We start from the raw sequence: 21,950 nt of genomic DNA, 5'->3' as shown, positions 1-21,950 counted from the left end.
AATTAAATTTAAAAGGATATACTTTTAAAAGATCAATACGACTTGTTTTTCACTTCATAAATTTCTTCCCATGCAAATTACATCATTGGCAAATAAAATGTACTGCTATTTCATAGATGGCATGTACCTTCTTTCCAACAAATATTTTATTACTACCCACACTTCTATATATTTTACCTCTGCCATTTTGCTTCTATAGCCACTTTACACTTGTTAACTTTTTGTGACTATAGCTTTACTTAAAGTCACTCTTTCTTCCTAGTTACAAGGCAATTTCTATGTCATCAAATCCATTGTTTAAAATTATATAAAACAACAACTACAAAACATGATGTTGATATAAAACATTTTGATAATGGCAATCAGTAAACATACAATTTTCACGTAGATCTTTTCAATGAATTAATGAGTTACAACAGTGCAGTGCATATTTTAGCAGCAACCATATCAAGTGACTGATAGTAGAGAATAATGCATTTGACAGTAAGATGAATGGCATTAGAAGCATTAATTAAGAAATAATATATCAAAAGTAAATACAAAAGAATTGCTTTTTTGGTTTCAATGAAGTACAAGTCTTTCTGACAATGGATAATGTTTGTGTTTGACATTATTCAAAAACCTTGTTCCTTTTAGTACATAATCTAAACTTGTTGAACTCTGGTTTAGAGAATCTATCCACTGGTGGGCATGAATGAACTTGGTTACAGAGCTGTGATCACTACTCTTATAATTTGTGTAGTTCAGGAGGGATGAAACAAAATATTGCCAAATTGTCTTCTCTCTCATCATTTTGTGTGTTACATGGACAGTATTAAATTACATACACAAAAAATTAACAATCAAAACTACTTGCACTAAATTTTCTAAAGCAGTAAGTGTGATAAACAAGTGAAAAGCATACATACAGTCCATGCACATGACAGATCGATGACCAATTAATGGCTTCTTAACTTACCGTAGGTCTCAGTCCCCGCACCAGTTGGTTGGAAAAAGAAAAATAGTGTACCTTATTAGATTTGAAGAAGTAACAAAACCATGAACAAACAATCACAGAAGAAAGTATCATCACAATCCTTAGCATAAAATCAAATTTATATTAATATATTATTTCAAATTTACTTCTTAGTTTAAATGTTCTCCATTGAAATTAAGTAAACAAAATAAGTGGAATTATGAGATTTAACTGGAATGAATGTAACAACATTGTAAGATTTTGTATCATGCGTTTAAGTGCAACAAACAACCACAGACTATTAAACTGAGATGATAATAGCTTTTAAGTAATTTTAATTGAGTTAATTGACTTTCTAATAATTATACATGACTGAGATACAAACAGACCATCACTTAAAATTACTGTAACTGTTTTTGCAGGAGGTTTGTATGTTAATTGTTTACATAACTTGAATAAGAAAACTTAAGAGCCCTTTCTTATTGTTTACAGCAATAAGTTCTTTCAACTCTCTCTGAAATGTGAAACTCGCTACTAAAGCTAAGTAACATGTGCTAGACATTATTACCGTACTATTACTCACATAATTCTCAGGAATTCAGATGGCCAACTGTATTGGAAAGCACTGATGAACTGTGCACATTTATAACATTTAGTAAATGGGTCTCAAGTATTTTATTTGTCAATCATGGCTAATAAAATGCAATATCCACTAACATTGCATGAGGAAGTAATTCACAGGCAGTTTTGTTGAGATTTTATAATGTATACTGAAGGCCCTTAAAATGGCATAACTATACAGTTATAAATTATGGTTTTGTGTGGTGAGTTCTTGAAAGTATCTGAAGTGTATAATTACTTAAACATTTCTGCAGAATGTATCACTGCCACTATCAAATGAAATGCTGATGACAGAAAGACGAGAGTACTTTCTCAACAAGACACCTCCATCACACTAAAACACTAAGAACTCATAATACTCCTACAATCCTGACAAAAGATACCAGTTTATTTACCATTCACTCACTTATCTCTTTCTGTATGTAATACTTTTGTGGGAAGTAACGTGCTCATTCTTCACTGATGTTTCAGTAATTCACAACCTGGGAGGTACAATTATATTTTAAACTGACAAAGGACCGAATATAGCGATCAATTATAAGAGATCTGGAACTGCTACATGTAAATTCAACACTTTCTCTCTTACACATATAGCAACTTTACATACAACATACATCTGATTGCTGAAATTGGCTGCGCGGGATTAGCCGAGTGGTTTAAGGCGCTGCAGTCATGGACTGTGCGGCTGGTCCCGGCGGAGGTTCGAGTCCTCCCTCGGGCATGGGTGTGTGTGTTTGTCCTTAGGATAATTTAGGTTAAGTAGTGTGTAAGCTTAGGGACTGATGACCTTAGCAGTTCAGTTCCATAAGATTTCACACACATTTGAACACTTTTTGCTGAAATTGAATATACAATTTTCTACCCTGTTCCCCTGTACAATAAAAGTGTGAATGTTTTATTATGAGACTTGCTTTAGATATGACACTCAGTTTTATGCTAGTAACAATCTGAAAATGTGGCTTGGTGGTTCACTGGTTAAATGGCAGATTACAAACCAAACAGCCAACATTCAATCATCAGTCAATCATAGGATTTTTTTCTGTCACTTATCATTTCTAGCAATGATTTATTAGTGGAAAAAATCAAAGTTGCACCATGGCTTGGAGTTCATCTTAAACTGCAGGTTCTGCTACAAATGTCACAATGTCTGCAAATGCACCTCTGATGTTTCACAGGGACTCCAATTTGCTTACGGCAACACGTCCATCACTAACATTCAACAATACTGATCCAATCCTAATACAAAGACAACCCAGTAGGTGTTTTAATAAGTGGAACATACACCATAACAGAAGTTCTCTTAAAGAACAGGGCACTTTAATAAAAATAATTTACATGTGTGTGCAATGTTTTTGACTCTGATGCTAATGATTAATGGCTCTGTGTTATAAAACTCACTGCAAAGACAAGTTATCAGCATCATGGGCTGTTCTTCCTCATGCCTTTCATTCTTACAAAGCACCAAGGTGAATCAGCTGTTTTGTTGCCACATCTTAGTATTAGAAAAGATAACTAATCCACTTGTATCAACAACACAGGATACAGTATTTTCTTCATTAAATTTTTATTCACAGTTTTGCTGAATCTGTTATCTGAATATGTGAACACTAGTGATATGGTTACTGGTGAACTGTGACTTAGATGCCCAACACAATACTATCAACAACAAATGATCATCACGTAACTGGCAACATTTAGCAGTAAAAAATCAGGACAATGAAAAATGGTTTCTTCTGGTATTTACTAGTACTTACAAGTCACAGTTTGACTAAGTATGATGAAATTATTCAGTGAAAATTGGAACTAATGAAGTTCATTACATACTATCTAAAAAGAATAGGATCATGTTACTGAGTATCTCTGGGAAATAAATCAAATTTGGCCATGGGTTTCAATATGGTGAAATTAAACCATACTACTATTAGCATAGTGTCACAATCTCTGCAAACACATCTCTGAATGTTTCTCACTGATTCCAGTTTGCTCATGGCAAAAATTTTGTCCTTGGTGAGGAGTTGTTATGTGATTATTGCTTGCAGTTGTTCGTCACTGCCCACTCATTTTCCACCCAATGTTTTCTGAGTTTGACAAATGTACAGTATTATGAGACAAAAGACTTGTGATGCAGATGCCTTCATACCTACTGCCCAATGCTCTCAAACAGAGTGCATTTTGCACATTTGATATGATGCATGTTACACTTGTTGAGAAAGAGGAAACTGTATGTTGTTGTTTTGCATAGTTTGGGTGTTCAGTAGTAAGAATTGACAATTATATTATAAATTTTTGTTGTAAATATGATGTGATCAGCTCTTTCAAAATAAATACAGAACTTGGGAGCTATTGTGGTGTATTGTTACATACCACCCAAAGTTTAGAATATGTGGACTGCAGCGGAATGGACAGTGTATTTTTCTGGGAGTCAGGGCCTAAAACTGTATGTGGTGTTAGACATACAGTTACTTGTGAAAAAAAGAAAATGGGTTCCATTTCATATTTGAGTCAGACATACAGGCGCAGCAACAATGGACAGTGGCAGTGCCCTCTAAGGAATAGCTTCAGTTCCATGTAATCAAATTTTTAGAACATGGGGTGTGAGAAAACTGGCACTGTACTTTTATCTGAGACAGGAAGCAGTGTAATGTTGGTTATGTTAAGGATATCCAGTGCAGACATCTGGAAATAAATTACAAAGAGCATTAGAGTGGTGATAACTGTGGCCAACTCAATGAATGAAAAGAAAATTGGTGGACCTAACTGGAAGTGGCAAGTGAATTTAGTATATATTAAGGTGTTGTGTCCAGGCAATGGTACTGTTTTCAAAATACTCAACTCTTTGCTAGATGATACAGAGGAGACTGGCTGAGGACAAAATTCAAAGTTGGAAATTATTATCATGCAATCGCTGCAATAAATCAGCAAATTCATTTCTAGCTGGGAAATGATCATTTGATTTCACACTTTGTTATGGTAGTTCTGAAACTGTTAGCAGAGGATTCAATCAAGGCTTCTTGTATCTAAGGAAGACAGGGCTTTGATATCCACTGAATCAGGAGTGTAAATCATGTACTTCACATGGTGCTGTGAAAATGTTATATCTGAGAAAACCAGTAAGCATTTACAATTTTCATTCATGAATCCCACAATATTTTATTGACCAAGTCCATCTGTATGCTGAGAACTAATCTTATAACACCCTAATTTCACAGTAACAAGGTCATTTGATGGTTGTTCCCAATAATATAGATTGGTATATGCAAAAAGAAACTCTTACAATGTGGAATGTGGAACTCTTAAAGGTGTAGCATTTATTAGGACATAATTCTTCATGCATGAATTGTGGTCTGGAGTTTTCATAAACAAATGATAATGTATAACCAACCCACACTCATCTGTTTTCTGATTCATCAGAGAGAGAGAGAGAGAGAGAGAGAGAGAGAGAGAGAGAACATCATTATACAGAATAATGAACTACACACACACTGGATCTTACTTCCATTCGACATAATGAGATGCTGTTGGTCAATAGTGGACGAGACAGCAGCACCACAAACCATTTCTGAAATTGTACAACCCTGTCAGCAGAGTATCCTAGTGCCCTTTACACATTCATGAACATTCATATCTGCAACACAGAGGTCAATTGTTGTGGCTGTGTACTTGGACAAATTGTCACATATTGTATTGACAGCATGTGCACACTCAGACACAGTTTTTGTTAATTTGCACTGCAGTATGCATCTGTACTTATCTGATGTTCCCATGATCTTTTATGTTACTTCTTACAAATTGTCTACCCTCTGTGGAGTACTGTATATGCATTTTTTCCTCATATTTTCACATTAAGCTATAAAATGATAGACAAGAAGGTAAGTTACTTGGGGAATAAATAAATCTGTCTGGAGCTGTGTTGGCAGGTAAATATCCATGTTTTCATGCAGACAGCATTAGCCAACAGAAATAATTCTTTTAAATACTGTACACAAGTGAGCCCTATGCAGCATATGCAAGAGAAAATTACAAATGATTTAAACTAGAAAAGAATATTCATAAAATAAAATATATAGCTGTATTCTAAAAAATATGTGCCTGCATTGCCCATGTATGAACTCGGTGGAGATTTTGATGTGCCAGTCATATAAGTCCATCATTTGTAGCTAAGTGGTAGTGTGGTTGACTGCTGTGTGGAGGATAAGTTCAGCTCCTGTACTGCCAGGGATTTTGCCTTGGTAAGAAGACCTGGAATGAGGTGCACTCAGCTTCAGAACACCAACTGAAGAGCTGCTTGAGTGAGAAGTAGCGGCCCTCAGCTTTGGAAAGTCAGCAATGGCCAGGAGAGCAGTGTGCTGACCCCATGAGCCCCCTCCACACCACATCCAAATAATGCCTTTGGTAGCCAGTCTGTACTGAATGGTCCAACAGGGCCATCAGATGGAGTTTTCAAGGCACATAGTCAAGCTTGAAAATATGGTTTATTTTGCATGCATTATTAAACGTGTTTGAGAGTTAAATCATTATTGAACTTATTTTTAGGTAATATTTCACTTTATTTCTTCTTGTCTGGAGATCTTAAAGGAGTTCCTCGAAAACTTTTCAGATTTCATTTGTCTCCAAAAGCATACATTCTGGATGAATGAATCATTTTGACTATTTTAGGTAAATAAATCTTAGATAACTCCACATTCAAGCATTATACATTTTTCTTTGGGCAAATGCAGACAACAAAATGATTTATTGTTTTAACTGTACATTCTTCTTGAGAACTTACTGAACAGTCTGCTTGTGATGACTGAACACAACCAGAATCATCGTTCCGAATGCAACAGGCTGTTTCTCTCTCCTTTTCCCTCCCCTTCTCAATTTCCTTGATAATCTTGGCATCTTTCCTCATGCAAGGTGCGAATTTTGCTCCAAGATGGATTAAATCGGCCTGTAAAATTTTAACATACTTACAAAATACCAATCCAAAATTATATTTATAAATAAGTCTTGGGGTAAATTCTATTCAGCACCAAGCTCCTTGTTGTTCCTAACATACATTAATGATCATTCACTTACAATGTAGTGAGATGCAAATGTTGTCATTATAGTAGGTAATACAAGTATTAAAATAAAATTTAGTTCTTTAGACCTCTTGCTGTTACTGAAATATTTGAAAATATTGACAGGTGGTTGAAGCAAATGGACTGTTGTAAAATTTTGATGCGACCATGTACAGAAAGTTTAGTTCAGTACTTCTTGCAGACCATAAACTATTGCAATCTATAACAAACTAACTAAAATTTATTTAAACAATGAAATCCACTAAGAAGATAGTGTCTGGTTGTGGAGCTGCAAGCAGAACACAATTTTAATATGGTCATATAGATGTTAAGGTAGCAGTAGGATATGAATAACAGCTAATTAGTATAACTAAGGATGTTGCAAATCTTATTTTTTCCAAAGTCACACCTTTCCTATGTTAATTTTAGTCTGTCTACTCATAAATAATAGACAGTAAGAGGTTAGTGATAGTTTATTATGAATTCAGTGTTTAAAATTATTCAACTAACTTATTAGAATGCAGCAGATAAATCCTTGACAACCGGTTGTTGGGGATGTTATCTGGCTGCAGTCCCGTAAGTTATTTGAACATTCGATACATTAGGAGAAGCTGAAGTTTCGTGTTGTTCAAAACTAGTTTCCATCAGTCGCCTCTGATTTTTAAAGCATACTTTGATTCATCCCTTATCCCCACAAGTTCTCTTTTGTAATGGGATTTATAGAACACAATGAATGAGTAAAATGTTAACAGCAAACCATGGATGTAATGGAGCCACAATTGTAGTAGGTTGCTATAAGTGATTAAAAAATGAATGAGTCCCTTCACTAATCATTTATAGAAAATTATTTTTAGGGAAATGTGACTTATAGAGATAACATTTCAAAACACAGAAGGGAATTATAGGAATCATTTATGGTGCTAGGCCTAGAACATATTGTATAAATCTATCTAAAGAGATGAGGGTCTGACGGCTATTTTACTGCTTATAATAACAGGATGCATTTTCTACAAAGTGTTCCATTATTACAAAAAGGTGTCAGACACATGAGTAAACATGCATTCAAGAACTTGCCAGAGTTTATAAAATGTCTGTTGGGTAATACAGTGACATTTACACAGGAATAAAAGAACTTTCTGTTGATTACTTCATTTACAGAGGAGTGAGAATCTCGTAAATGATAATTTTGTTCATGTGTGTTAAAGCATTTAAATAACGATGAGTGGTATTATTTTGTGAATGAAATATTCTTCACAATGATAGGAACTGTGCTGCCGATAGTAATCCTTTTTTATGAAGTGCCTTTCAGTCTTAGAATCGTTGTGGATATCTTCTTTTCCACAGACAAGCAATATCAGAATAACATCATCTAGATGCCAAGGAGCATCTGGCTGCAGGCACATTTATTCATGGATGTAGAGGAGAAGGGTATACAATGATTTCCGTCAAAGAGTTTGCAGAAGAGAAATTATGTTATAAACTTATTGAGCTTTCTGTTGCCACTTCTCGACATGTTACCTGTCTAAGTTCATCACACGATCTTTGATTGATAGTCATTTAGTGGTTTTTCTGGTGTTTCAGCAGTATAAATGACTAGCATTATCAAAGATTCACCCACTTCTTAGTCTGAAAGCAGCAATGGAGTGCAAATCTTTGATAATATAGACAACTCACACTAGTAAAATATCAGAAACACCATTGAAAAACCACCAACTGAAGATCTTATGATAAGCATCAACACATCAAGAAGTAAAGTTGTTAGACTGAAGCCTGCCAGAGTGGCCGAGTGGTTCTAGGCGCTACAGTCTGGAACCGTGCGACCGCTTCGGTCGCAGGTTCGAATCCTGCCTCGAGCTTGGATGTGTGTGATGTCCTTAGGTTAGTTAGGTTTAAGTAGTTCTAAGTTCTAGGGGACTGATGACCTCAGAAGTTAAGTCCCATAGTGCTCAGAGCCATTTGAACCATTTTGTTAGACTGATCAAGTTTTAAAAATAACTGAGTTTAAATCTCAATGTTAGTTTTTTAGGTACATGAGAATAAAATCATGTGACATTTTGTACAACTTAATTCCATTTGAAACTGTAACAAATGTAAAGCAGAATATAAGTGAATGACAATTTCTTTGAGTGTGACATTATGAGTGGAGGCATGAAGTATTTTTTTTAAGTAGTGCAGAAAATTTTAGACTATTTTGCAGCCTGAAACATTTTCAGGGGAGTATATGATGAGAAACTGCTAGGGTATTACTTGCATTCCTGTGTATTAAAAGCCTCGCTGTTGATTCATAAAGCATGGAAAAGATTTCAAAGAGTACACAGGGCACTCACACATTGAAGAGTAGCATCACATGGTCTCAGAATACCTCTTCTGGGTTTAATACAATATGCATTAATTCTTTATATTGCAATATTTTACAACGCTTAAGTAATTCTGCTGCACTGCTTTAAATATAATTTACATATCTACATTTTTCCACACACCAGTTACTCAATGAATATGATCCTTGTGGTGCACTATAATGTTGATATGTTTATCTTTCTTTGTTCAGGGTCCTGAGTATTCTACTTTATAGTTCATAGTTCTATTTTTAGAAAACCAAAGATCTCTACTTGTTTACATTTTTATTCACACTTCTGAAAAAAGTGCAGGAAAAATGTATAAAGACTTTACATTCCAACTAGAGTGTGAATATGATATAAAAATCTTATAATGAACCTTTTAATTATAGTAGGAAAGTTCTGGTAGCATGTACCGGTAAATACTTTAGGAGTAAAGGGGACCACTCACCGAAAAGCAGAAGAATTGAGTTACACAAAAAAAGAGAGAAAACTTGCTAGCTTCTCGAATAAATCCTAACTTGAGTTACAGGAAAATTACACACACACACACACACACACACACACACACACACACACACACACACACACACACACACACACACACGGTATAGGGAGAGAGAACCAGGAGGCATGAAGAGGGGCTGGGGGTGGGTAGCTAGAGGCTAAGACGAAGGCAGCCAGATTACTGGCTGGGAATGCAAGAGGGAGGGGTGGCAGGTGCATGGGCCAGGCATGTGATGGATAGGTGTTGGAGTGCAAACTGGCTGCCTTTCTCTGAGCTGGTAGCTTCACACCCCGAACCTCTATTCCTGCCTATTCCCTCCATCCACCCCACATGACACAACCCACACCCCACCTGTTGATAACTCACAGCTTCTGCTTTTTGTGAGTGATCTCTTTTACTCCTGGAGTATTTGCATGATAATGAACTTTGATTTTTCACTATAGAAGTTTCCTTCTTCATGAACTGGAGAGGGAACCACTGAAAGGAACATTCACAGAAAAGAGAAAAGAAGGAATGTAAGTCATTGATGGCTTGAAATAGAAACATAATGGAGTGGATAGTAATAGAATTAGAACAGTTATTTTGTTTCTCTTATTATGATGTTCATTCAAATGAAGCCTGGTCAGAGTGTCTACCTTGCCTTACCGTAAAGTGGCACCACATAACTGCATGTATGGTGGTGCCAAGTATTGGCAGAGAGACTGATGTGCACACACCATTTAATGTTGCATAGTGCCAGTGTGGTTTCACGCCGAAGAGAACGTGGTCACACAAGTTATCGTCCACTACCAAACAAGCAGGTGAGTAAGTAGGAACAATGAGGAGTGATTCGAGTTTTGGCCGCAGAGGAAGTTGGAGGCTGTGAAATGTGTCAACATATATATATGTGTATGGCGAGTACAGTCTGAGTCATTCCAGTTTTGTGGAATGGAGCAAACGATTCCTTGTGGGGCGCGAGTCACTGGAGGATGATGCTCGTCCTGGACAGACTCATCATGTCATCACACTGGAAATGGTTGCAGAAGTGAATGCTTTAGTCTTGGACAACTGCAGAATCACTGCAGACAATATCCATTGGTGTTTGGACCTCTAAAACAAGCTACTCGTGGATATGAATTCACAAAGGACAACGAAGTGTGTGGTGGGTCCAGGCCAGGATCTGACAGTAGCCTACTAGCTTCTCCAAGGATGGAATCGACCAGCTGGTGTCACAAAAGACTGAATGTGCCAACAGGTTTGGCTACTATTTTTGAGTATGTGAACTATGTATAACTCCATTTTTGAGTTAATAAAATCATTACTGTTACTTTACACTAGTGACCGCGTTTCGTTTGAATGCCCCCTATACATTATGGGTTTCCTTCAGTTGCTTACATTTCTTTCCCTCATCATAATGTTTCAGTTTTGTACATTTTATATTTAGTTTTCATGAAAGACTTTTCTACCCTGTAGAATACTAGAGTCGTGACTTTATTGTGATAATGTACATGCAATTTGACCTCTAAGATTTAATGAATCTCAGGATTTGTTATAAATAATGCACAATTCTGTTGACTTTCACATACCTGCAGATGTGATAACATTTTATTAAACCAACATAATTACTCAGCAGATTTATTGATCTCTTCTGCGCAACAAAACTTTTATTTATCTCAGTTCTTGCTAAATGAAATTCCACGTCACAGTGAATGGGGAGCTCAGGTAAGGTATCTTGCTGCCTCAACTTCGTTCACTTATTTACTCCCACAACACAGCCACTGCTTTCAGTTACATTTGTTGAAAGGGTTCTCTGTTTTGTTAAATTATTTGGTCTTATCAAGATTTAGTTTCCACTACTAATGAAGTTATTGAACATAAATGCATGTTTTGTTTTGATATACATTTCTGTTTAATTTTATAAGATACCAGATTAGCCCATCTGTAAATATTAAACTGCAGCTGTGGTAACTACATTTCAACTAACATAACTGCACTGTGTTCATAGGTGGATTATGGACAAGATCATGTGTATAATGAATTATTTGTCCCAGATATTTTTGCTGCATGTCATCTTCATGAAATGTAAGTGGTCATTATATATTCATTTTACTACGGGTCCTGAATTAATTTGGTTTCAGAACATATGCCAATATTGCTCAACATATTGTCAGCTCTTGTATTTAACATTATACAGGAAATTTGTGATTACCTCTAATTTACAAATATTTATAGGAAGTAATGAATTAAGCCATCTTAAAAATACAAAACTGTAAAAAAAAAAGAAACCATGGTCATGAGAAAGCTTTGTGAGCCATATCTTTGAAAAATGGGCTCTGTGCCAATATTTCACTCCTAAATTCCCTAGATTTGTTTCATTGAAGTTATTTAAACAGTAATTAATTATTATTTTGAAATGGTAGTAGTGTGGCTAAGCACATATTCATTTAGTGACGTAAAGTACTGTACTTGCAATTTGTTTAGTTGCATTCTACATGACACAGCAGCAGGAACTCTGGATTTCATAGCAAAGTTGTGGCATATCAGTGATTCAAAATTGCACCAATGCAAGCAAATAAACAGTGTGGGCTATGAACATTAACAACTTTACAAAATTTCATTTGCCATTAGTGCCTATATTTTTATAATGAATTAACAATATCCTGAATATTTTAGGCAACATATTCTGAAATTGACTTAGCTCTACCATCCTTTTGTAACTTACTGCTCTTGGCCCTATCCAGAAGTTAGCTGGTTCCTGGTAATCCACTTGTTGAAGAGACAGACTTGTTACCAGTACCTGAAACAAATAAGATAAAGAAGTAGAAGTTTTAACAGCTCAAACAAAAATCACTTCATTTATGATAGATATAATATTATGACAAAATAGTTATGACATTATGACAAAATAGTTATGATTATACGAAAATGATCCCTTCAGATACCAAAAATGTCTGTGGTCCTGTGCACTGAATCACACAATGTGATATGCTGGGGTAGGCTGTAAAAGACGGCATTACGCTAGGCAGTGTAGGGAGAATGTTTGGTTAAGATGCTGCAGCCCATGGGTACCAGGGAAATTTAGGCAAAAATAGATGGCAGGCAGCTGAAGACAGAGTCTGTTGTAAATATGTTGTTATATGAATTATGGGTTTAAGAGTCTTCCAGGAATCTATGCATGCAGATACAGAGTTTTATGTTCACAGAGTGTTTGAGTTGTCTGTGGAGTTTTTTCCTTCTTTTCAACTTCTGAACCATAGTTTTCTGCTTATTATATTCTCTAGTAAGTTGTTATAGACACTGGTACACCATTAACAAAGTAAAAATAGATCAATGCCACAGCAGTAACATACGTTACGTGTTTTTCCATCATATGGCAAAAAGGCTCAAAAAACATGCAAGGTGGAGATCAGTGGGTATAATAGCAGAAAATCTACCTAATATAACTTCCTGAAACAGTGTATGGAATAATCAGAGAATGTATCAAGTATCAGGAGATTACAACAAATCAAGTATTATGAATTACATACAATTGTTTAACCAAAAAATGGAAAATCCAGGATGGAATGTAACAATATTATGAAAAGGAAAGTTGCTACTCACACACACACACACACACACACACACACACTCACTCACTCACTCACTCACTCACTCACTCACTCTGCCGTGTGATTTCAGTTACCTGAGACTGCAGTCGTGTGTGTGAGTTGCACTAGCCTATGTGTGTGTGTGTGTGTGTGTGTGTGTGTGTGTGTGTGTGTGTGTGTGTGTGTGCGTGTGTGTGTGTGGAGGGGGGTGTCTGTCGTCTAGTTTTGATGAAGGCCTTATTGGCCGAAAGCTTTATTTGTGACAGTCTTTTTTGTCATGTCTATCTGTGACTCAGCATCTCCACTACATGGTGAGTAGCAAATTTCCTTTTCATATTATTGAAACAATTGTTTAAGGGACATAGGTTGTAGCTGGAAAAGCACCTGAGTTTAACTAAATATATCAGTGGTATCACAGAGCACATGAAACACAATACACTGAACAGATCTCTCAGGCATGAGAGGTGAAGTTTAGGGTCAAGCGATTGTTCTCCGGACATTATTATAAGAAATGTGTCTTTATAATGAATTCTTTCTTTAGTAAATAGTGCGTGCTATGTTCGTCTTTACGAACTTGTGTAATTATTTCTCACAATATGGCGATGAGGCACAATAGGTCATTAGGATAGTGTGTAATGTGAAATATGGGAGAAGTAGGATGACAAAGATGAGTAGCATGTTGTTAAGGCTAAGCACAGAGTCAAGGAGGATAATACTGGGAAAAGGTTTTGTATATAATGTTTATATTGTCAGTGAGATTACTGTTGTAGGATATCTCCTGCATTCCCACACCCTTTTACCTATGAGTGGTTTGACACAGCTGCCAACACAGACTGGTGATGGTGATGATGATGATGATGATAAGGCTTTAAGGATGGATGATAGCAAGGGCTTTAAAGCTCATAATAAAAAGTAATGAGATGAGTGTAGAGAAATATCATAAAATGACTAAAATAAGAACTGCGGATAAAACCGTAAAGAAAGTCCGGATTAACTTGAACACATGCACTTGCATACAAGGTAATGAAAATGACATTATCAAATCTCACACGATGCAAAAAGTGAAAAAGTGGTGGAAAGTATTAAAAGAAGTCAGTGGACAACTGCAGCTGGATGATCACTGGAAGAAAAGGGTAGATCATTTACATATATTGTAAACAGCTCTCTTGATGTAATGGCCCTCTTGATGTAATGTAGAAACTACTTCTACCTCCATAATTTCATCCCATTAAGAATAATGTACTGAGTCCTATCTCTTAGAAAGCTCCGAATCAAGTTACAAATCTGGCCTGGTGCACTGTAAGCTCGTATTTTGTTCTCTAAACAAAAGCGCAGAAATATATTAAATGATTTCCAGATGTCAAGGAACAAGGTGTGAACTTCAGTGCCTCTGTGTATAGTTCTCTGAATTTTATGGAGAAACAGAGTGAGCTGTTTTTGCAAGATCTCTGTTTACAGAACCCAAGTTGGTTTTGTAGAGCAGTTTTTTTATTCTTCAGAAATGGCACAATGTATAAGCACAGAATATGTTCCAAAATTCATGTGTGCGTGTGTGTGTGTGGAGGGGGGTGTCTGTCGTCTAGTTTTGATGAAGGCCTTATTGGCCGAAAGCTTTATTTGTGACAGTCTTTTTTGTCATGTCTATCTGTGACTCAGCATCTCCACTACATGGTGAGTAGCAAATTTCCTTTTCATATTATTGAAACAATTGTTTAAGGGACATAGGTTGTAGCTGGAAAAGCACCTGAGTTTAACTAAATATATCAGTGGTATCACAGAGCACATGAAACACAATACACTGAACAGATCTCTCAGGCATGAGAGGTGAAGTTTAGGGTCAAGCGATTGTTCTCCGGACATTATTATAAGAAATGTGTCTTTATAATGAATTCTTTCTTTAGTAAATAGTGCGTGCTATGTTCGTCTTTACGAACTTGTGTAATTATTTCTCACAATATGGCGATGAGGCACAATAGGTCATTAGGATAGTGTGTAATGTGAAATATGGGAGAAGTAGGATGACAAAGATGAGTAGCATGTTGTTAAGGCTAAGCACAGAGTCAAGGAGGATAATACTGGGAAAAGGTTTTGTATATAATGTTTATATTGTCAGTGAGATTACTGTTGTAGGATATCTCCTGCATTCCCACACCCTTTTACCTATGAGTGGTTTGACACAGCTGCCAACACAGACTGGTGATGGTGATGATGATGATGATGATGATAAGGCTTTAAGGATGGATGATAGCAAGGGCTTTAAAGCTCATAATAAAAAGTAATGAGATGAGTGTAGAGAAATATCATAAAATGACTAAAATAAGAACTGCGGATAAAACCGTAAAGAAAGTCCGGATTAACTTGAACACATGCACTTGCATACAAGGTAATGAAAATGACATTATCAAATCTCACACGATGCAAAAAGTGAAAAAGTGGTGGAAAGTATTAAAAGAAGTCAGTGGACAACTGCAGCTGGATGATCACTGGAAGAAAAGGGTAGATCATTTACATATATTGTAAACAGCCCTCTTGATGTAATGGCCCTCTTGATGTAATGTAGAAACTACTTCTACCTCCATAATTTCATCCCATTAAGAATAATGTACTGAGTCCTATCTCTTAGAAAGCTCCGAATCAAGTTACAAATCTGGCCTGGTGCACTGTAAGCTCGTATTTTGTTCTCTAAACAAAAGCGCAGAAATATATTAAATGATTTCCAGATGTCAAGGAACAAGGTGTGAACTTCAGTGCCTCTGTGTATAGTTCTCTGAATTTTATGGAGAAACAGAGTGAGCTGTTTTTGCAAGATCTCTGTTTACAGAACCCAAGTTGGTTTTGTAGAGCAGTTTTTTTATTCTTCAGAAATGGCACAATGTATAAGCACAGAATATGTTCCAAAATTCAACAGATTGAAATAAGTGATAAAGGCCCATAATTATGTGCATTGTTTTACTGACCTTTCTTGAAAATGGGAATGACTTGTGTCTTTTTCCAACTGCTTGGTACCCTACATTCTTGGTAGTGGAAGTACAGAAGAGGTGTGAGATGTGAGGGGGAGGGCTACAAGGAAAGGGGTGGGTGAAGATGCTGTGCTAGCTGTGGAAGCATGCAGGAACATTGTGGGGGCAAGAAAGGCTGCTAGGTGCAGCATTGTGAGGCTAAATTTGGAGGGTGGGGGTGGGGGGAGGAGCAAAGGGGAGAGGAGAGAAGCAGAGAAGGGGAAACCACTATGCAGATGTGCTTGCAGGATAGAAGGCATATGTAAGGCAGAAGCAAGAGTAGGGAAGGGGTAGGCCAGTGGAGAACAGGAAAAAAATATGTATCGGAGGAAGAGTTCTCACCTATGTAGTTATGCTATTGGTGGAAAGAATCCGTGAACCCCAACCTATGCATATCCTTGTCTGTCCCTGTTTAATCTCTGCTCCCGTCCTCTTGCCCCATGGCTCACAGTCCAGCAGCAGGCCTAAGTGCAAGACCAGTCCCATACATCCTCCCACTACTACCTTCCTGTCCTGTCACAGCCATCTCCTACTGCATCAAAGGCAGGGCCATATTTGAAAGTAGCCATGTGACCTATCAACTTAGCAATAATCATTGTGCTGCATTCTACCTGGGCATGACCACCAACAAGCTGTCTGTCCATGATAATGCCAAACTGTGGTAAGAGACACCTGGACAATCTAGTTGTTGAGCCTGCCACCCAACACGATATCCTTGACCTTAAGACTGCTTCACAGCCTGTGCCATTTGGATTCTTCCTATCAACACGAGTTTTTCTGGATAATGCAGGTGTGAATTATCACTGCAATATATCCTTCATTACCCAAACCCCCCTTGCCTCAACCTTCACTACTCCCTGTCCTCCAACTGCCCTTCTCCCACTGCTACTTTACAACGGATTTCTATCTGGCCAGTGCATCTGCATAGTCTTTTCCCCTTCTCTACTTCTCTCCTAATCCCTTTGTCCCCCTCCCCTCCCCCCCCCCCCTCCAACACTTGAATCTTCCCCAACCCCTACCCCTGTATCCCTGTTTCTCTCCAATTCACAGCTCTTCTGTACTATTTATCCCATCAAAGGCTTCAGTTGTAGTTGGGCCTTAGTGGCCAGAGAGGACAGTGGCTATGTGTGAGAGTTATGCACCAGTGAAACTGTGTGTGATTTGTTTTGTTTGTGTCCGATAAAGCACTTATAAAAATAGCTGATAATATCTAGAAATCATTTTCCAATGAACATGTCTACCACACAATGCTGCCTCTATGTGGTGAGTAACACTCTATCCTTTTCTTATTGTTATTTCATACCAGTGTTTCTATTGATGGATGCACTATTAATTAACTGTGTATGCTTTTCTCTTTGAGAAGGCCTGGGCCAAGTTATGAAGTTCTGTTTCCAGACCTCTCCCTCAAACCTAACATATGTATCTGAACCATAAATAGCTTTTCAAAGTTGCACTTGTTTCATGGTGGTCTTGAAGGCATGGCAGTAAATTTTAACAATGTCTGACTACATTTCTACTGTCTTTCTTTAATTTACCAAAGACAGTAATTACCACTGTTGACAAATTTATGATGAAATTATTGTACTTAATTCCAAATCAGCAGTAACTAATTTAGATTTTGAATCTAGGATGTTGAATGCATACAGATTTAAACTTGATTTTGCAACCATACCTGGCCTGACCTGTGATTCAGATCTATACCAACAGGTCCCAGTCCATAGCAGGCTATTGATATGATGAGAATGAGAACCTGAACTGTTGTTACCCAGTATGTAAAAAAGGGACGGTGGTCCTCTGTGTCATCCAGGTGTTCCTTGAAGTCTATTCTTTTAGAATATGCTTGTCTCATGGATTGTCTGAAACAAAGATATGTGTTTATAAGCCTAAAATTAGTTTGGTACATCTACGATAGAAGAAAAGATCTAGTAATGTTAATAAAAACTGGATGATGACTGCTAAATATTAGTACAATAAAAAGGAGAAAACTGTGTGTTTTCTAAGTATCAGTAATTTGAAGTTTGCTTATAAAATTAGACTTTAAATAACAAAATGAAAACTGGAAAATCAATACACACAATTACTAATTCAGATCATGGAAAACATTTTTAAAAGTAAGAATTTTATCCATCATAGATGTGCAACACTACGACTGCAGTGAATAAAGGTTTCCAGAAATAACTGCAACCAGAATAATAAAAGGTAACTCGTTGCACTTAACTAAGGAAACCTTCATTTTTAAAAGTAATTATGAGTGTCTTCTTTCAAGTTCTGTCTTGTGTATTGGGCAAGTTATTTGTTCTCAAAATGAAGGTCTTTCAGTTGTGGTTTTATTTTTTATATATATATATATATATATATATATATATATATATATATATATATATATATATATATATATATATATATATATATATATATATTTATTTATTTTATGAGGAAAAATTTGCTGAAAGTATGAAGCCCTCCAAATTAACTGACTGTGTATTTATTTGATAAGCTTTCTATAGCTTGCAATAAATAAGCTAAGAGAAATGATGATAATTTTGGCACTAATTTTCTGAACTGTATGAGTATATTATGGAGAATTTCTTGATATGAATCTTTTAAATAATCCAATGGCATTTCTCTATCTATTTTTTTTTCACAAAATTTTCTTTTTTGCTATTGTTTTTTGTTGTCCTGGGGATCAGTTTTTCAAAAGTAGCACACTGGTAACATTCCCTTACTTAAATGATGAGAGCTTATTATTAAGGCAAGCCGGAACAATGAAAATGACAAAATTTACGTTTTTTGTTTTTGTTTTTTTTTCATTATAAAATTATTAGAAGTTTTCTGAATAAAACAAATCAAGTCTCACCCTTACTAAATGAATTCTAAGTGTGTGTTTTTATCGCTGCAAAGTTGATGCGCCGCGTAAACGGTTGTAGCGACTGGGTGTGTCACCTCTGACGGCGCAGCTCACTGGCTGCAAGCAGGGTATCTTTGCGGAATTAGACAGTGTTCTGTTTTCCAGTATTGTATGGCTTTATCTCTGTGACAAGTGACTGTTCATATTGGTAAACATAAGCACTATACCGTATGTGTTGACTTGTGGAGTTTGATTTGTGTTGTTTTGCTTGTACCTGTTTTACATATTTGGTTTGTGGATATCAATATGCCCTGCTTCAGCAATCAAGTGTTTAAGAAAAGGCACAATGATTGGAAGAAGAAATCTTTTGTTGCTTTGAATGGGAGATGCTGTTCAGACTGCTTCGCCGACTACTCCAAATGAATATGATAGAACTTTTTCCAGCAAGAAAATGTGACAGCAAAGAAAAATTTGAAAACTATGAAAGTGACAGTAATGATGTGAATGAAATAATTAACATTTCCTTGCTCTCTAATATTTTGAAACATAATGTATTATGCCAAGTTTGCAAAGAAAGAGGACTGGAACTGAAAATAACCTCACACATTGATTTGGCATGTAAAATGTTATTGAAGTGTAACAAATGTGTTGTAGAAGTTTTGTTTTATAATTCTAACAGTATTCCTCATAGTGGTAATAGTGGAAAGAAGGTGTATGATATAAATGTTAGGCTAATGTATGGCTTGCATTGCATTGGCAAGGGCAGTGCTGCAGGGATAATGTTATGTGGAATTATGAAGTTGCCAAAATCACCAACCAAGTTTGGATTTTATAATGAATTGGTGGGATCTTCTGCTGAAGATATTGCTCAAGCAACAATGAAGAAAGCAATTGAAGAAGCTGTGACAGATAATCTAATTGTAGAGATTTAACTGCTGCTTTAGATGGATCATGGCAATGTAGAGGTCATAAATCTCTAAATGGAGTTGTGACAGCTACCAGTGGAGACAGTTGCAAAGTAACTGATGTTGCTCTTCTCTCAAAACATTGTAGATGTAAGGGAAATACCAAGGATGAACTTAGTAAAAGTTGTGAAGCAAATTTTCATGGCACGAGTGGAGCGATGGAAGTAGAGTGAGTGAAAGCAATTTTTTCCAGAACACAGGAGTGGTATAATGTACGATACACTAACTATCTTGGAGATGGTGATTCTAAGGGATATAAAGCTGTAGAGGAACTTAAACCTTATGGCAATGAAATTCACATTAAAAAACAGGAGTGCATTGGACATGTGCAGAAGCGCATGGGGGCTTGCCTGTGCAAACTAAAGCAGACATTAGGATTGCATAAGCTTAGTGATGGTAAGACCCTTGGAGGAAGAGGAAGAGTGACAGACGAAGCAATTAATAGATTGCAGAGGTATTATGGGTGTGCAATTTGGCAAAATATGAGAAGCGTATGAGGAGAGCAGTATGGGCATAATTTTTTCATTCTGCATCTACAAATGAGTACCCACAACATGCACTGTGCCCCACAGGTGATGACTCATGGTTCAAGTACCAATCAGGAAAAGAATATGCCCATAAAAACAGTTTGCCAAATGCTGTAATTGATGTAATTAAGCCCATATTCAGAGATTTATCACAGCCAAGTTTATTGGAAAAGTGTATACATGGGAAAACACAAAATCCAAATGAAAGTGTAAATAATTTAATTTGGATTAGGATTCCCAAGAGAGTGTTTATACAGATAAAAACATTGCATTTTGGGGTGTATGATGCAGTGGCAACATACAATGAAGGAAACATTATCAAATGTGACGTGCGGAAACATTTAGGTTTCCAACCAGGACACAACACCATTTCCACAATGCGACTAATTGATGAAGAAAGACGAAGAGGTGCAGGAAGGAGATAGAAAAGCCTACAACATGCAGCAAAAGGGAAGAAAAGACCAGTGAAACGGAAACTAACACTGGAAAGAGAATAGGATGCTGATAATCCATCATATGGGGCAGGAATGTATTAAAAAACTTTGGAAGCCATTTCCTGTAACTTTATAAAATTTCCATCTTTGAGGAACATTTTCTCAAAAACTGCTAACAGTATATCAATAAAATTTATACACAACATTGTTTACTTCTTTTCCTTCCTTTTTATAACAAATTGTAAAAAAAATATTTTATAATTCAAGAGTTATAGAATAAAATGTGCAAAATTTTAGAGAAAAAATAAGCATCTGTTTAAAAAAATTGTAAAACAAAAACCAATAAATATTTCTTAACATGGCATAATAAGTTTGTAGAGAAATATTCACTGAACATGTAGTCCAAATTTCAGAGCAATATGTTTAATGGTTTTAGAAAAAAAATGTTCCTTCTATTTGCTAAAATTAACATGGAGGAGATGGATCATTCTGGCTCCCCTTAAAGGATTATACCCAAATAAGAACCTACTGAACTACAAACAATGGAGCATGACATATATTTTTCAGCAGAATTCACAAAGAAACTTGCTTTACAGAACACAGAGCACCATATGAATATAAACATGATCCTCAAATACTATTTTTAGCACCAATGGCCTTCATTCTTTTAATTTAATATGAATTTCACTAACCACACAAAAAAAAAGAAAATCTCTGAAGTAGCACCTAATTAATGTAAACCTTCCAGACTGTCATATTTCTATGTTACCTTTCCATCTGATTTTTGTTTAGTCAGGTTAGCACTATAGGTTGAAGGAATATATGACTGGTGGCTTGCAGTGAGCTTTTATGACAAAAATATTTTAGGTGAACATTCTCAAGTACTGTATTTATGTAACTACTGTAACTATTATTCTGACTTAGTGAATTTTCAAAATTATACATTTAGGGCCCTACAGCCTTCTTATACTGTTGTCCACCATAAACTCTTGACACATCCTTCTAGTTATATTTAAATTTTTACTAATTGTTGGATAGCATCTGTGGACATGACATGTAATTACAAAACAGCTGTACCAAACACAACTAAGACATAGCTCATGCTTTAAATAAAGACAGGGGTGTACAAGGTTAAAAAAAAAAAAAAAA

General features: G+C 36.2%; 1 protein-coding gene across 1 annotated transcript in view; it reads right to left on the bottom strand.

Moving 5' to 3' along the window:
* Positions 1 to 21,950, bottom strand: part of LOC126154805 (inactive rhomboid protein 1) — a 378,989-nt gene that overhangs the window by 74,060 nt on the left and 282,979 nt on the right. Inside the window, exons 8-11 of the mRNA XM_049916186.1 lie at positions 17,700 to 17,883; positions 12,164 to 12,238; positions 6,345 to 6,506; positions 959 to 979 (exon numbers count right to left, since the gene is read on the bottom strand). Of these exons, the coding sequence (XP_049772143.1) occupies positions 959 to 979; positions 6,345 to 6,506; positions 12,164 to 12,238; positions 17,700 to 17,883 (442 nt within the window). The remainder of the gene's footprint in view (positions 1 to 958; positions 980 to 6,344; positions 6,507 to 12,163; positions 12,239 to 17,699; positions 17,884 to 21,950) is intronic.

This window comes from Schistocerca cancellata, chromosome 2 (assembly GCF_023864275.1).
Source record: "Schistocerca cancellata isolate TAMUIC-IGC-003103 chromosome 2, iqSchCanc2.1, whole genome shotgun sequence".
Taxonomy (NCBI): Eukaryota; Metazoa; Arthropoda; class Insecta; order Orthoptera; family Acrididae; genus Schistocerca; species Schistocerca cancellata.
This window is presented reverse-complemented; position numbering and strand designations above follow the sequence as displayed.